This window comes from Rhopalosiphum padi, chromosome 3 (genome assembly GCF_020882245.1).
Source record: "Rhopalosiphum padi isolate XX-2018 chromosome 3, ASM2088224v1, whole genome shotgun sequence".
In the NCBI taxonomy this organism is placed as follows: domain Eukaryota; kingdom Metazoa; phylum Arthropoda; class Insecta; order Hemiptera; family Aphididae; genus Rhopalosiphum; species Rhopalosiphum padi.
The window spans coordinates 24,214,815-24,231,962 of NC_083599.1; the positions used below are offsets into that span (position 1 = coordinate 24,214,815).

The 17,148-nt window shown below is 28.9% G+C and overlaps 2 protein-coding genes across 2 annotated transcripts; one reads left to right on the forward strand and one right to left on the reverse strand.

The window, feature by feature from the left end:
- Positions 1-547: 547 nt before the first annotated feature.
- Positions 548-1,982, forward strand: LOC132924918 (zinc finger MYM-type protein 1-like). The gene is made up of 3 exons (XM_060989358.1): positions 548-551; positions 630-1,456; positions 1,560-1,982. Exons 1-3 carry the CDS (start codon positions 548-550, stop codon positions 1,980-1,982), a joined length of 1,254 nt encoding a protein of 417 aa, XP_060845341.1.
- A 3,263-nt stretch (positions 1,983-5,245) lies between these two features.
- LOC132926703 (uncharacterized) lies at positions 5,246-6,181 on the reverse strand. The gene is made up of 2 exons (XM_060991104.1): positions 5,597-6,181; positions 5,246-5,515 (listed from the first exon to the last, which is right to left on the reverse strand). Exons 1-2 carry the CDS (start codon positions 5,836-5,838, stop codon positions 5,329-5,331), a joined length of 429 nt encoding a protein of 142 aa, XP_060847087.1. The 5' UTR covers positions 5,839-6,181; the 3' UTR covers positions 5,246-5,328.
- Between the last annotated feature and the right edge of the window lie 10,967 nt (positions 6,182-17,148).

Consider the following 17,148-nt stretch of genomic DNA (forward strand, 5'->3'; position numbering starts at 1 on the left):
GCGCACGGTCACCGGGCGCGGCCGACGGTGGTTTGGTTTCGAAGTGGCAGTAGCTGGAGCTACCGTGTGGTTAAAAGACCAATGCTTGGTCTAGGGGAAGGCTGCCGAGTGAGTATCTCCTTAGCGCCCACCCAGCATATCGGAGGGCTATATACACCGAAGGTTGCCTGTGACCAAAAACGGGAAGCGATGAGGATAGCTCGCGACCCTACCAGGGTGGTGAAGGGCACGTGCACGCCTTAGCCAACGGTACGGTTACACTCTCGACTCCGGTGGGAACGGGTGTGTGACCGGTGCTCGTGGTCCTTAGACGACGCGCGGCCGGCGTCCGGTGGGTAAAACCACCGGGCGCTGACCGTGAACCTCCGCGGCTCTTGACTAGCGCTTAGCGCTAATATAAGGTCCGCGGCTGTAGCCGCAAGGCAACAAAACCCGGGAGACCTCATGTCTGACGTGTTTACATCGACGTTGTTATATCTACGTGTTTTTAAATTATATTATATCAGTTCAGTTGTTTGATAGTTATTGTCGCGGTCGATTAAATAAAATGAGTAAGCGTGTATGTATAACAGACTTTTTTGTCAAAAAAGTACCACGATAAGAATTGACGCAATCAATTATTGTAAAAGTGAAAACAAACATTGAAGAATCTAATCCAAATAACGAATACTCTTGTTCAAGTAACCAAATACATCATGAACATGTTCATTACGATAGTCAGGTTAATTTATTTGATATTAAATTATATGTAGGACAAAGTCAAAAGCTTTCGAATAAGGAAAAAATTGAATATTTGCAAAAAACATGGACCCCAGAAAGCACATTTGTATTCCCAACGAGTGAGTTCAACAAAAAAAAATTAAAGTTTCAATTAAGTTGGTTAGACAAATGGAAATGGCTAGCATATTCACAAATAAATGAAGAGGCGTATTGCAAGTATTGCGTTATATTTTATAAAACAGAAGGAGATATTGGGTCTCAGACTTTGGGAAATTTTTGTCTTAAACCTTTTAGAATGTGGTATAAGGCAATAGAAAAATGTAATTATCACCTTCAATCAGTTGAACAGTATCAAAACATTGTTGCTATTGAAACTGGAAAACAAGATTCTATCGATTTACAATTATATAAAGCTGCTAAAGTACAAACGGAATTGAATTGGAAAATAATTATTCCTGTAATCGAGTCTGTAATTTTTTGTGGAAGACAAGGAATCGCCTTACGGGGACATCGTGATTTTGGAACATTAACAACAGAAAATCCGGTAAAAAATGACGGTAACTTTAGAGCTTTAATGCGATTTCATTTAAATGCAACAAAATTGTCTGCTGACGAATCTTACCAATTAGTAGCTAGAACTAACTGTGCAAAAAATGCACAGTATACAACTTGGAAGATTCAAAACGAAATTATCGATTCTTGTCATGAAATTATATTATCTGAAATCGTTAATGAAGTGAATAATAGTACCTAAATGTTTTTCGGTTATAACAGACGAAACGGCAGATGTGGCTGGCATTGAGCAATTCTCAATTTGTGTTCGTTATTTTGATTCTAAGACTAAAATAGTAAAAGAACAATTTTTAAAATTTGTTCCTGTAATGGACTTAAGGGGAAGCGCACTTGCAAGTATAATTATTAAAGAACTAACAGAGATGAAAATTGAAGTGCAATATCTAAGAGGACAAGGTTACGACGGAGCTGCATCGATGAGTGGACGATTCAATAGTGTTCAGGCATGCATAAAAAAAGAATGTAAAAAAGCTATATATGTGCATTGTAGTTCACACAGTTTAAATTTGGCTGTTTCTTATGCTTGTGGATTACAAGGCATTCGAAATACTATGGGCACAATCGAAAAAGTTTTCGTATTTTTAAATAATCCAAAGCGGCAAGCAGAATTTTCAAAACATGTCAGGGAACTCTATCAAGCAGACTCGAAAACAAAAACTACAGCAATTATGTTCGACAAGATGGGTTGAAAGGCACGACTCGGTAGCAGTGTTTGAACAACTTCTTCCGGCTGTACATTCGTGTTTAGAAGAGATGACTAGTTGGGTAGATAACGAAACATCAGTTAAACCTAACATAGATTTAATTCAAGCTCTCGACCACATCGATAATGTTTTACGTCAATTACATTCAGTTAGGAATAATGTCGGCAAAGCCGAGAGGTCATTTTCAACTTTAAAGCGAATAAAAACATACCCCAGAAATTCAACAGCAGACAATAGATTAAATGGTTTAGCAGCATTGAATATTCACCGAGAAATTAATGTTGATATAGATACCGTTATAAAAGAATTAGCAAAGAAAAAAAGACGATTAGACTTTGTAATTTAAAATTTATAATATTGTAATATTAATTTTGTAAACTTCTTGACAATTGCTAAAATTATATGTAATTTTTATCTAAACATACGTAATATAAATTGTTCAGTTAATAAAACGTTGGACGTCCAGTTATGCATTCAGAAATAAATATGGTGGTGGTTTGATTCAAATCGTTTGAATAAAACAACATAATAGGTAAATATTAAATAGTAGTCATCTGAAATTTTCTACTCATTAACTTTACAAAAAATAATTAGGGGAAACTGTATACGCTACTGGCGGACACCTCCCTTGAAAAAATCTTAGTTGCGCCACTGATTAATAACGACCTAGTTCAGTTTTAGCCGTTTGTTTGTTCAGTCGCTAATTCGTAAGTCGTGTATGTTAAACACATAATAGGCTTGGATCCAAAAGAAAACTGACAATATCATCACTCATAGAAAATGTAAATTTGTTTAAAATTTTTAAAAAAAATGAATTAACTAGCATGCATTAGTGGTTAAAGTTGGCTTTGCCTGATGGTTGAGCCCATATTTCAGGTGGACATTGAGCTTTTTCACTTATATAATATACATCTACTAAATAATACATAAATTGTGTCAAACTTTAATTTTATTAAATTATTTACAAAATCAGATACTTCCATATTCTGGACTTAGAAATAATAAATAGTAGCATTGAAGAGCACTATTTACTTTATACTATTATTGTTATTAAGTTTTTTTTTATTGATAGATTTATATCAATATAGTAGTATGAGGACATAATGTTTATGATAATAACGGATTGCTCTTTTTTATTTTAATCTTACCAACCCTAAATCGCTAATTTTTATATTTGGACATGTAAAGAAATGAAATACCATCAGCATTTATACTAATACTACTATTCAAAATGATGTGGTTAGTTGATTCTTTAATATAATATTTATAGTTATACTTAGTTATAAAAATTCATATATTTCAATACAAATAAATTAAGAAAAATAATTATTAATATATATTATTTCAATGAAAAGTTGGTTCTAAATAAATCTATAGCATATTAGCATTTGACAATATGATGAATAACGGCGATAATAACAATTATATTGACAATTTTTTTTTTATTATTTAATTTTAATTTCATATAATGAAATACTGGACCCCACTGAGAATACTCGTGTAGTTTGAACAGTAACTCAAGAGAAATCTCTAGCGTTTCATATTTCTTCGACCACATATTGTGAAGAACAGACAGTTAGAGCGCTGTGCAGTACTATCTAGTACTTTACTATAAAAATTAATTATTTCCAACTTTTTTTTTTATTATGAATACAATTTTTTTACATGAATATTTTTTTTTAATTATTCAAAAATCAAACATTTTTTACAATATTATAGAATGTATATATTATGTATTTTAATATTTATGTATTATTAAGTTGTTAATATTGAATATTTTTCCTAATAAAAAGGTTAATGAATTCAAATTTTTTGAAAAAAGTTTAATTGGAAAACTAGTAATACTTACTACTGTATTTTTGACTAATAAATTCACAGTAAAATAATTTTTTGACATGAAAATGACTGAAATAGTGAAATGTAAAAAAAAATAAGAAAATAAATTAACTTATTTCTTAAAATCAAAAATAAATTTGTTAATCTCACGTTAATTAAAATTAAATTTGCTAAGTTAATAGTTAAGTTAATGAAAATTCAAACTTAACTTTAACTTTTTAACTCGTTAATGCCCAGCATTGCTATTTTCCATAAGTGTTAGCGTATTTATGCAAAACACTATTTAAAAGTATTTGATCTAAGTCTGGATGATTATAAAACAATTGGTATGTATGGATACTTTAATTTACAAAATGTATGTATCTATAGTGAATACATTTTATTTTAACATTAAAATCCACAAAAAATAAATACATAATTTCATAGAATAATTGAAATTTTTATAAACACTGGTAAGTACCAAATCAGTTTGAGTATCATTTAATGATGCAATTTTATCACTATTTAGCTAATAAATCAATGCCAATGCCACCATCACCATGTTTTTCTCATTGCAAAGTAGAATTTAATCTGAGAAGTACAGAAATCATTTTTTGAAGATTCTTATAAAACAGTTAAAATATAGGATAGATATAGAATGTAGAAGAAACAAAACTACTTATACCTTTACTAGTAAAACTAAAAGAATCTATTACAATTGATATTTCGGATTCAAAAAACATTTCATCTGAAAATAAGGATTGAGTATTATGATTGTGAGGAGGAGATTTAGTTTCAATTAACATATCAAACAACTGAATATTGTAGAATTTATCAGATTCAAAACATACAAATATAAGATTGTAAAAATATAATCAACCCATATTTTAAATAAAATATAATACTATTCTTAGTATTTGTATCTACTATTGGTAAAATTTATTTTATTTATCATATGGCAATTGGTAAAATAAGTGGTTGTAATACAGACTGTTTATTTTCTTAAAAAGCTTCCTAATCTAAGAAAATAAACAATATGTTATCATTTTTTAAGAATTTCATAATTTGTAAATGTCAAATGTGGGAACTAGTTTGCATTAAAATCATAATTAAATCAACAATATTAACTATAATAAACCAAAAGTATTTAACACACTTAACTTGTTTTCCTTATTCGTTAATTTTTTGAAAAATTTAAATCTTTTTCCAATTTTTGATATAAATTCTTTTATTGTGTCTTCGGTCAAGATACAAATGCTAACTTATCAATTTCTAAATATCTAAATACTATTTATGATTTATGGATTAAAAATAATAGTTTTATTTTACAGACAGCCAACAGGAAATTTAATAGATTTTCTAAGTGATACTTACATTTTCATATTTTCTAGTAAGAAGCATATAATAATTTATAATACGAATATATGTGCAAATTGAAATGCATGTTATATATTTTACATATATTTACATTATTATGTAAACATAACTCAAAATTTAATGCAAAAAATAATGAAAATTATGAATCAAATAGTAATGATAAACGTCTGACATTTAGTCCAAAATGATTCATAACATCAGTTTTGTGATTTTCAAAAAATAATGTATTGTCAAATCTATTTTTGTGAATGTGAATTAGTGCCAAACTGCTTAACCTCATATTGGACATTGTAGATCTTACCCATGTCTTGATACGACGCAAAGCACTAAAATAGATAATAATTATAATCAATATTAAATAATTAATATAAAATATGATTTATAATAATATGTTAGGTCTTAGGTACCTAAAGGTTCTTTCAACTGAACAGGAAATTGCTGGTAATGTAATTGCTATTTGTAAAGCTGTATTTACAGCAGGATAGTATTTAGATTCTTCTAGTAAATCAATTATTTGTGTATTTGGATCACATGGTTTTTTTAGCCATATTTCATACCAAGTTATTGCTTCTTCTTCAAAATTATCAAGAAGAGGTCCGTATAAGTTATTGATAGATTTAACTATTTTACTGAACTCTTCAATATTCATTTTTTATATTTAAAATTAGGTTTTGTGACCCTACTGTCTCGTATGTATCTCTTTGTGGCAAAGGAACATCTGACTCAGGTAATGGTTTAATTTTTTTTGAAAAAAACTCAATATTAAGTCTTCTTTTCTTTTATTACCTACTCATAATGATAATAATTTTTGTAGCTGAATGACGAACTAATAACTATAACAACTATAATACCTCTTTAACTCGGTAATTTAAACTTAAAAACCTACTTTATTGTCAAATTGTCATAAGTCAACATTCAAGATGAATCGCAATAACTAGTAATGAACAATGAGTAATGAACTAGACGCTACGCTAGCTACGAATACGTATCGACGCATCGTAAATCGTAATGAACGGGGAGAAGTAGGACTGAGGAGAGTGTTACTTGTTATCGAATATTCTCGATTATCGAGCGTGGTAATTCCCGTATATTTTGTTCAGACATCTAAATATAAATAGATAGTCTAGATAGTAGATATAATAATTATTATTATACCATACACAGTGACACAGTGTATAAGAATATACTAAATATCATCATAAGACATAAGGACATAATATTATTCTGTGAAAGTTTACCTTACATGATTATTGGTTTTTAGAAAAAAAATCAGAAAAAAATTGAATATATTATAATATAATATAATAATTTTTTTGTTTATTAAAAAATCTCAGTGGGTGCAATGGCACCCACTGGCGGCCCCTCTCTGCGGGCGCCCCTGGTTAGCAGCACAACTATGAAATACATCCAACAAACTTGTTGGACTTTTTTGGACTTTTATTTTAACGTTAGAGCTTAAGACACTTTTGTGCTGCTAACTATACTCCAACATCACGACTTTATGTCCGCCAAATTTTACCCATATACCTGTCCTATACGTGAATATAGATATAGTTAATATAGGATATAGATAAGGCAGCCGCCGGCTGCTAGCCGGTGACTACAGTTGCGTGAGTTTGATTATTATCCAATTATAATTACCAGTATTTCCAGCAACGTGGCTTCGGTTTGGACGAGAATGATTTGAAGATTTGGCTGTGAGTGGCTGATCTTTTTCCGCATTCAACGATACCAAAAACACTAAATTCGGAAATGGTGAACATAGAAAAAATTAAAAAAGTAGATTTCGAAGACGGAACACACGTGTGTATCGAACGACGTATCGTATGTGACTGTTTTTCATAGTTAACACGAACTATTTGAACATTTTTACCAAATATTCATATACCTAAACGTGTATTATCCTTATTTTTACGAAAAACGATTCATAGTCGATGTTGTCTCAGCATTTATTTTTAAAAATTTTTTTTTGTATGCCATGTCGTATGTACCTAGTACTTAAACGTGCAATTAATATTTATTGTACAGTATTTCAGTTTGAAATACCACTTCATTTAACGCGGCTGAGAAGGACCGACAGAATCGAGGAGGTACTCAGCCGCGAAAAGAATCTCGGCCCTATAATGAGTATATTGCGATATTATTTTTGCGTACAAGTTATGAGTAAATACTTTTAAATTTTATAATTTATTCCACGTGGGCTTATAAATTTATTTTGAAAACAAACAATAAACGTTATTACGTCATATATTTATCACATTTTTTGTGCGTTTTATTTTTAATTGTTAGGTTTATCAGGTATGTTGACCAATTTTTACCGACTTATTTTCATTGGAATTCAATTTATTACTGTCAGTAAAAACTAAAATCATAATCATATTATATTTATTTCTACGATAGCTGCAACTGCAGACAACGCAAGTATCAGCACATTCTACATGCCGGATGTTGTTACATTCCCGCCGAATAACAAAAATCTTTTGTGTAACGAAAACGTGTGGAGGTAAGCATATACGGCTACATTGTACAGCATCACCGTCGTGCGTGTGTCAACGCGCCACTGAGGGTAGGGGCAGACGGGCGCTGCGTATAGTCGTACCGAATCAAAAAAAATAGCACTGCCCGCGGGTTGTACCTAACGGATGCGCAGTCACCCAAAACGCGAACGGTTAAGAACCGTATGGTATATAGGTATGCTTACGATACGTGCCTATATCTTTTGGGTCAGTTCTGCCAATATTAATATATTATGTACCGTATTGTGTACAATCGATATTCTGAAAACCGATTCGGATTCGTGGGTAAACGTGTTTACTCGAGAGACGCATATTATGCGTCGTCCCTTTGTCTGTTATCTTGCACCCAGCAAACGCGATGGCATGAATACATGGTATTGTTACACGTATTGTGCATCAGATTGTCATTGTATGCGGTTCGATTTCGTCGTTTAGCATTTACAGTACAGATTTTTCATTGCATTCGTAGAGTGGAACGTACCAAACAACCGTGTCCTTCTAGCGGAGATTTTTGTTTTTCAAATCATTAATATTAATTTTGTTTCGAAAGAAATAGCTGTACGGAAAAAAAAAACCCCTTTGGTAAGTATGTAAACATAATGTACTTTATAATATCTATCGGTGTTTGGAAAGGACGCGTCGTTCATGAACGCACGTTCACGTGATCGCGTTCGTGTGTACAGTGAATACTCTTTACGACGAAAAACTCTATATAACGTAAACATTACATAATAACGGTTGGTTTGTTTTATAATTCATTCTCTATAACGTACTATAGTCACTCTCAATAACGAAACAATATTTTATATTTCATAACACAGAAATCTCTCGGTCTCTTCGGATTCGTTGTAAAGAGTTTTCACTGTATATTGTTTACTATATAGTGAACGATATGTGAACATTGTGAACGTCATTCGTTTTTTACAAATAGTAAGTCGACGTGAACGACGTTTATATTTTTAATGAATTTGATCGAATTTTAAGACGTTCAACTTATTTATCATATAATAAATATATGTATAAAATATGTGTTTTCTCATTATAAACCCTATGATATGTATGTGATTGTAACTCAAATAACATGTCAGGTATTAAAAATATAATTCAGATACTTCATAAATTGTATATGCTCTAAAGTCTAAATTGTATTTTTATTCTTGGGTTGAGTCGTAAATGTTTATGGGTTTTTATATTTACTGCAGGTAAACGATTTATAAAAAAAAAAAATTAAAAATTAAATAAACAACCCAATGAACGCGTTCATTTTTTGAAAAAACGTGACAAAACGCGTTTGTTTGAAAAAAACACGAACGTGAATGAGTTCCTTTTTTTAAGGACTGAAAGTAAACGTGAACGAGTTCATTTTTTTAGTGAACGTTCTGAACACTGATATCTATATATTCTATATTCACGCGAAAAACAATTCGGAGTTCATACGGCGAATCAACCTATATTTTTAAGAATATTTTTTATAATAATACGTTATACGTATGTACCAACTAAAACGTCCAGTTAATATTTTTTGTAGGATTTCAGTTTGAATTATTACTTCTTCATATATCACGCGCGGCTGTGGAGGATCGACAACAATCGTTATTTTTTAATCGAAAAGACGACAGTGCCTTTACAAATTCTTGTCTGCTTCTGAACTTATTGCATGTGTTGATTTATTTTAAATTTAATTGGTTACTCAATCTCACCGAAGTGTACATTTATTCAATATTCAAATTTTGATAGATTTTACAATAAAATATTTAATAATCATACTGAAATTCTTATAATCTATAATTTTAAGAATTTATTTATTTTTTCATGAATACCTATCTAACAATAAGCTAAATTAATTAACAATACTTATAAATAATACTTATATTACAAAATGTTGATCTTACACATAAGTTTAAAAATTGAGAAAAAAATATCATCATTAAATAGTGATCAATTTAAATATTAAATAATACATAAACATAATAAGCAAAATATTAATAAAATATGTAATTTTACATAAAATCATAATATTATATTAAATGTTCAAATTAAAAAATAATAATAACAATATGATTGATTTTGGCAATTTAAGTAATTTACACAACATTATTTTTATCAAACGATTAACTATAAAATGGATATTATTTGGTGTTCCTATTTTATTTTTATGTTATTTAGTCTTTGTAAGCAAAGTTTCAGTAATAACTTCTATGAGTTCTATGTATTTATCTGATTTATCTTTATAGGTACTTTATTTTAACAGAACTTAAAATTTAAATAATATTTATAACTTAATTTGAATGAAAGCATGATTGTGTGTATAGTGTATACATTTTAGTGGTATATATATATACATGATTTTACAAAATATGATTAAAGAAATACCAAATGTTTGTGTAAAAAAAATTATAGTCATTTAAAAACTAAATTAAATACATTACATTTTCATTTATTAATATATATTTTAATGCAATTTTAAAATTCCTAAGAAATATGTTTTAAATCAACTAAATTCATGACAGTATTAGAGTGATTTATAAATTTTTATGATGTTGTTAATTTGTTAATTATTAGTTATAATCAAATGAAATGACAATAAAAATAAGAAATAATTTTTATTTTATTATAGGAACTCAGATAAGTTCACCATATTTTCACTACATATGACAACACCTATGTTGTGTGGCTAATAAAATATAAAAATAAATATATTATTACTTTAACTTAATTGATTTATTTTAATACAAAATAATATAAAACTGATATTTTAAAACCCTATTACACCGAGAAAAAATATTTATTTTATGAATAAATATGAAATATATTAGAGCTATATAGTTGCCATACATTGCATTATGGATATTTCAGTAGTGAGTGGAAAGACTCCTGATAGCAAAATTTTAAGGTTTAAAAAAAGGATTTCTTATAAATGTAATAGTTTTTTACAGAATATTATTAAATTACGTTATTTACCATTTTTTAACCATTATAGGTATTGTGTTGATATTATTGACCATTATTTGAATATTTTTTAAGTAATGTGATTGTAATTGATTTTTATGATATAAGCTCTTTGTTATAAAAGCAACCTTGATATACCAGTCTATCATGTTTAAACTGTTGAAAATATAAATAATATTAAGTAAGACAATTATTAAATAGGTTCAATTCATTGCTATTTTTTGGTTTGGAAAAACCATTGATTCTACTATTTCTACTAAAAGGCAGTATAAGAATTTTTTAAATGTTCTAAAACACAAATTTATTTTATCCCTTAAATTTCAATAAGAAGATAAATCATGTTTATTTGTTTGTATATTTTTTATAATTAAAAATGGTATTACTTTAGTTTAAAATTCTAGGAAAGTAAATTAAAATTAACTATAATCAAATCCATTGATAAAACAGTATGGTGTTATTCATTTTATTTAAACCTTTTCATTAATTTTATATAAACATTGGAGTACCTATTATTCAAATGTATATAAACAATATTTTTAAATGATATTTAAATGTTTCAATGAGAATTAATACTTGCAGCAATGTATGTTTGAAGCTCTTCCATCAAATCAATATGTGCAAGAGTTTGATAATTAACATTTACATTTTCTTGGTTGTAAAGATTTAAACTATCATATGATAGATTTGGATCTAAATTTATACCACTCATTATATGTTTATTATTTAGCTTTGTGATAAATATTTCATCAGTGTTATTTAATATAATATCTGAAATATTAATTAAAATTGTAAATTACCTACCTAACAAATAAATAAAAAAAAATACATACATTTAAAATAATAATTTAAGGTAATGTTAGAAAATATGGTTCTTTAATTTTTTACTTTCATATTCCTCAGTACTATTATTAGGTTTGGTGGACTTCCTGTACATGTTATTGTTCAGCTGTTCAATATTTATTATAAAGTGGCCAAAAATAAATGTTGTGATCTTTACATGGTATTGCGTATAACGTTCAACGTTGTTTTCTTTAACTAATTTAACTACAGACCAACCAGGTACATTCATGATGTACTTACAATAAGTATGTATAATATATATAGTATACAACATTTAACAAGAATTTTATAAAATATTTCCAGTAGATGGTTAATTGTATTAAATAATTTAAATATGGAACAAAGGGAATACTGCATATTATTATAATATCCTTTATAATTTAATGATCATATTACTAATTTAATTAAAACCTCAATAACATGACAAAATTTATTATATTGGTTCAATTTAGACAAAAAATGTATTTCAATGATGAAAGGTTTGGTATTTAATTAAAGTCTGTTACATATAGTTTTTTTTCCCAATAACAATTACTAACTAACTATAAAAATAGTAAAAACTATATTTAACTACATATTCTGTGTCTTATAAAACCCTAAATTATGTTATAAAATTTTTTTTTTAGATTTTAAAGACTAAAAAATCTATTAGAATATATATTCTCTATATATTACTTGTTGTTACATACAGTTTTCGCATTCAAAATGAGGAAGTCCACGAATAATGGAGAATCTTTGTCCAATCAGCCTCAGAACAATCAGCCTCGAAACTCACAGTCACGACATGACATTTTTATCGGCAGGGGCTTTATTGGTTTTAACCAACACGATCGTTTGCCGGTTATAACACGTGTGTGGAGTTTGGCATCGGAAACAAACAGTCGAAAACCAACAAAATGGGATGGCAATGAGGAATAATATATTATGTCATATGTGAAGTAGTTATATTATATACTATGAACTTGTACAATATATTACTGTCACACATTATTAATTTTTATTTTTTATTCTATGCATATATGTCTCTGTTATAGCTTTATGACACGATATCTACATGTGAATTGTGTGTATTATTGTCTTAATCAAAAAAGAAAAGAAAAGAATAATTATAAAGTATGTTTTTTGTAGTTTTCATAGAGAAAACGAACTAATATTATAAAATTATATTTAGGTGGCCATATAAGTAGAATTCTTCACAAAAAAAATCATTTAATTGTCAAATAATAAATTATTGTACTTATTTTTACATTTTTAACATTTTTACCTTGAATAAACTAACAATAAATAATAATATAAAAAAAGAATACCAAACAGGTACACATAATAATTACACAGTATTATAAAAATATATGCGATTGTGATGTATCTCCGACTGACCAATATTTAATTGTTATTTGTTGATACAACTATTTTTATTTTTAACGTGCATAACATAAATATTTAATAAATTTAATAAATGTATAAATATGTATAAAAATAAGTCATTATCTTTAAATTTCTAAATGATTTCAGACAGTGGCGTATTTTCAATAATTTCTTGGGTGTTAAATATTTTAAAAATCATATGATAAAGCTTATTTGTTTAATTTTACTTATAAACTAGGAATAAAGAAATAAAATGAATATAATATAAACAATATTAGTTTATAATATTGAAAAAATGTTGCCGTGCCGTTGTTACCGTATCGCCGCAACGAATTTTTGCCCGACTAATTATTTTCATAGTTTATTATAACATCGTTACGAATTCGCGATGTTATTATATGGATAAATGGATTATGCAACGCTGCAGTTTGTGCGTAATAATGAATCGCAGATAAAAATACCGGTTTCCCGTATAAACTGTAGGTTTAATAATATTAATTATACTTTAAGTATACCAATAATTAGTACGTAATTAGTTTGAATTTGTATGACCATTTTTGAAATTTTTACGCAACTCGTTCTACGAGAAAATTCCATTTTTGTGTGGTGTGGCTGGGGTAACGTTATTCGGGTTATTCCAGCCCCTCTCAACCGCTTAAACACTGTTTATATAAACTTCAGGTATACTAATTGTACATAGTAAAATATGAGCTTAAGACGACCCGCCTAGGGACAAAATCACGTCTAGGACTTGTTCTGCACACCCTAAAACAGCGGCGGCGGCTCGAAACTCGACGGATTACGGCGACATGCATATATGCATTGATTATAAATACTAGTAAGTACCTATTCATAATTAATGGTATAAGATTGTCGTTGGCGAGACAATAACGTGTCGTTCGAACGGTCTGTCGAACTAACAAAACAGCGATCACACTGTGCTATCACGAATGACGCGAAAAACGGTGAACCAAACGAAATCGTTCGTCGAGTCGCGACACTGGCACTCGAAACGGTCGTGTAAAAATGGCGAACATACGCTGTGTAGCCGGGCGTCACCCGTTAACGCACAAACGCGCAAAATATGCATGGGACAAAACCGCACACAGATTTTAAAATACTGGATATCCCATTGCCGCACATTTATATTTTGGACGATTATCGTCACTTATCGACAATTATCTATAACGACATTATTAAACTTTATCTGTAAAAGATTGTATTCACAGTGTACAAATTGGTTTACATTTTAAACCAATATAGGTATCTACAATAACATTTATGTTTAAATTATTACTAATGCTACTACAAATTATGACTAAAAATTATTTTTAACTATTTAATTCTATGTAAAATTTTTATATTTAATAAATTTATGTGGTATCGTACCATTTGTTGTATGCGGAATTAGGCTATACCTTTTTATAAATCTGTGCGGTATCGTACTATTTTTGTGTGCGGTGTTGGGTTATACACTTTGTGCGGTATTGGGTCATGTTTGTGCGGTAATGGAAAGCGCCGGTGTAGCCGTGCGGCGAGGAAGGATGCGCGGAAAGGCTCCGCGAAGTCCGAACACTCCGAACGCCGAAAAAAAAGAGAACAACGACGAACAACAACCGGTCAGTGATGGTGTCGGCTGCAACGAAGCGGCGGCATTGACAACTTCGCGAACTTTCGTCTTACAGTCGCACCACTTTAGTGGGACCGGTTGTCCAGGTGGCGGGAAACATATCCGCGTTCAAACAAATTATAATATATAATTTTAATAACGTAAATAATTAAATAAAAAAAAAATATTTATTAATATTTTTGTATTACGTAAAAATATTATTATAATAAAAATTATTATAAAAATTATAATATATAATTATATTATATATTATTATATTATAATAATTGTTTTAGTATTAAAATTACAATTTTTGTATTTTTATGTACAATTTCAACACTGGACAGTTTGCTTAAATTTATATAATACTATGGTTATAAATGTTAAAATAATATTATATTGGTTGACTATTATATTTTAAATAAAACATTGATATTAAGACATCTGGTTATATTATGTAAAATAACCAATTTAATACGCATTTGTATTAATATAAATTATTTTTTAACAAGTATAAAACTATATTGAAATTAAAATATTTATGTGCCTACCTGCTACTGTGCTCTACAAAATCTAGTTTTATTTTTAAATTTACATCATCCTATTAACGATTATACATTATTAAAATTATAATTTTTGTATTTTATGTACACTTCAACACTTGGTAATTTACTTTAATTTTTATAATACTAATATACTATGGTTATAAATATTATAATAATATTATATAGGTTGATTAATGATTATTAAATTTAAATAAAACATTGACATTAAGGCATTTGGTTATATTATGTAAAAGTTATGACAATGTCGAATTGGTTTATATTGAAAACCAACTCGTGAATCGTGATACTTGTAGTTTGTACTACTTTCCCTTATAGTCAACAATTCGCTGATGATATTGAATTAATTTACGTCTTGACATCGTACAATTCGTACACCTTGAACAGTAGGGCATACTTGCAGCGTATATAATGCAGGTTCGTCGTATTCGTCGCAATCGCCATCGTAGTAACCCTCGTCACCGCCTAGACCCATCACATTTTGTTTTCTATAACACAATTATGAGATGTTTATCAGATGTGTAGAAAATATGTTGTCAAACATCCGTTGTTTGAAGAGGGACCGATATTCGTACCCATTACATATTGTTTTGCCGGCTTTGGGTACTCCTTGTCTACACCGGTGTAATGTGATAGCGCACTTTTTACCTTTTTTCTTTAAGCAAACACAAACATTTAAATAAAAATGAATTCAAAAAATGCATTAACATTAATAATAACGCAATAGGTACGTAGTCAAAAAAAAAAAAATAGAAATAAAAATAATACTTACATCACAGTAATTTATTATTACGCGTCAAATAAAAATAAATAAATATATAACAAAAATCCAGTTCTTATAACTTTTTAGCACAAAAACGTGGTCTTAATGTCAGAAAATAACTATTTAAAGATATCTCATTATTTTGATATTTTTTCCGAGTATTTATTATAAATGCAATATTTTCTTCTTGCTCTTTACGAGGTTTGTTAATATTTTGCTGTTTTATACTATACATTTTTAAATAAGATTCACTTTAAAAATCCAATAAAATATGTATAAATTGGTAAATACTAAATAGATGGATGAGATATTGAGATGTATTATATAACTGAGCGTTGTAGTGGCTATGGAAAGATTCTGGTCCATTGGTCGTCCTTGCTTCTGTTGAAGATTCAGTTGCTCATAAAATCGTTAGAAAAGCGGCATCAGATGATAATATATAATTATTGTGACCTAATTGTCCTAATGTAGAACTTGATTTTTATTATAATTTTTTTTTCGTAATAATAAATTACTGTGATATATTATTTTTATTTTTATTTTTTGACTATACGCACCTATTACGTTATTAATTATTATTATCGTCGTCATTGTGAGTATATTTTAATTCTTTATTTTTATAGACGAATATCGGCATATTATTCCTTTTTTTGACGCGTAATTGCTGTGATGTATTATAAGATTTTTTTTTACTATACGGATTACGTTATTATTGATGTTGGTAAATTTTTGAATTTATATTTATTTAAATATTTTTGTTTGCTCAAAGAAAAAAGGTAAAGATGCGCAATCGTGTTGTGTTTTCTCAAATATAAAAAGGTAAAAAGTGCGTAATCGTGTTAGATACGCCCGTCTCCACGGCTCGTAGTAACGGTAACGCTTAAGGTTGTAATACGCGTACTAACGCCCCAACCACCTACTGCAGGCATCGATTAAAAATTTATATCTATTTAGTATTATTTTGTACAGCAGTACTTTCCAGTTTCCAATAATTATTGCCTCTTAACGCCGCTCGGTCTGTGTGTACGTCTGTCATAATTGACCTGGTGCGCAACAACTTTTTGAATGGTCCCACAGTGACCATGTTATCGATAAACAATGTTTCGAAATACGCACGCATATCTGCTTCGATGGCATACACACTATATAGTCGGCCAGTTCGTAGTATAAAATCGATGACAGGTTTTTGAAATAATATTGCAAAACTTTGACAATCTTGGATGTGGCGTGGTAACTGGTAATGGTAATGGTGAACATGACAGCTATATTAATCATCTAACTGTACAATAAATATGCATATAAATAATAAGATTTGAGTGTTTAAATTTTGATCACTCGAACACGGTAATATAAA

Excerpts from the sequence above, each read along its gene's own strand:
- LOC132924918 (XM_060989358.1), top strand. Across the intron at positions 1,457-1,559 it reads TATCTGAAATCGTTAATGAA|ACTAAAATAGTAAAAGAACA; the intron begins GTGAATAATAGT and ends TTTGATTCTAAG.
- LOC132926703 (XM_060991104.1), bottom strand. The coding sequence starts at position 5,838 with ATGAATATTGAAGAGTTCAGTAAAATAGTTAAATCTATCAATAACTTA. Across the intron at positions 5,516-5,596 it reads TCAGTTGAAAGAACCTTTAG|TGCTTTGCGTCGTATCAAGA; the intron begins GTACCTAAGACC and ends TATCTATTTTAG.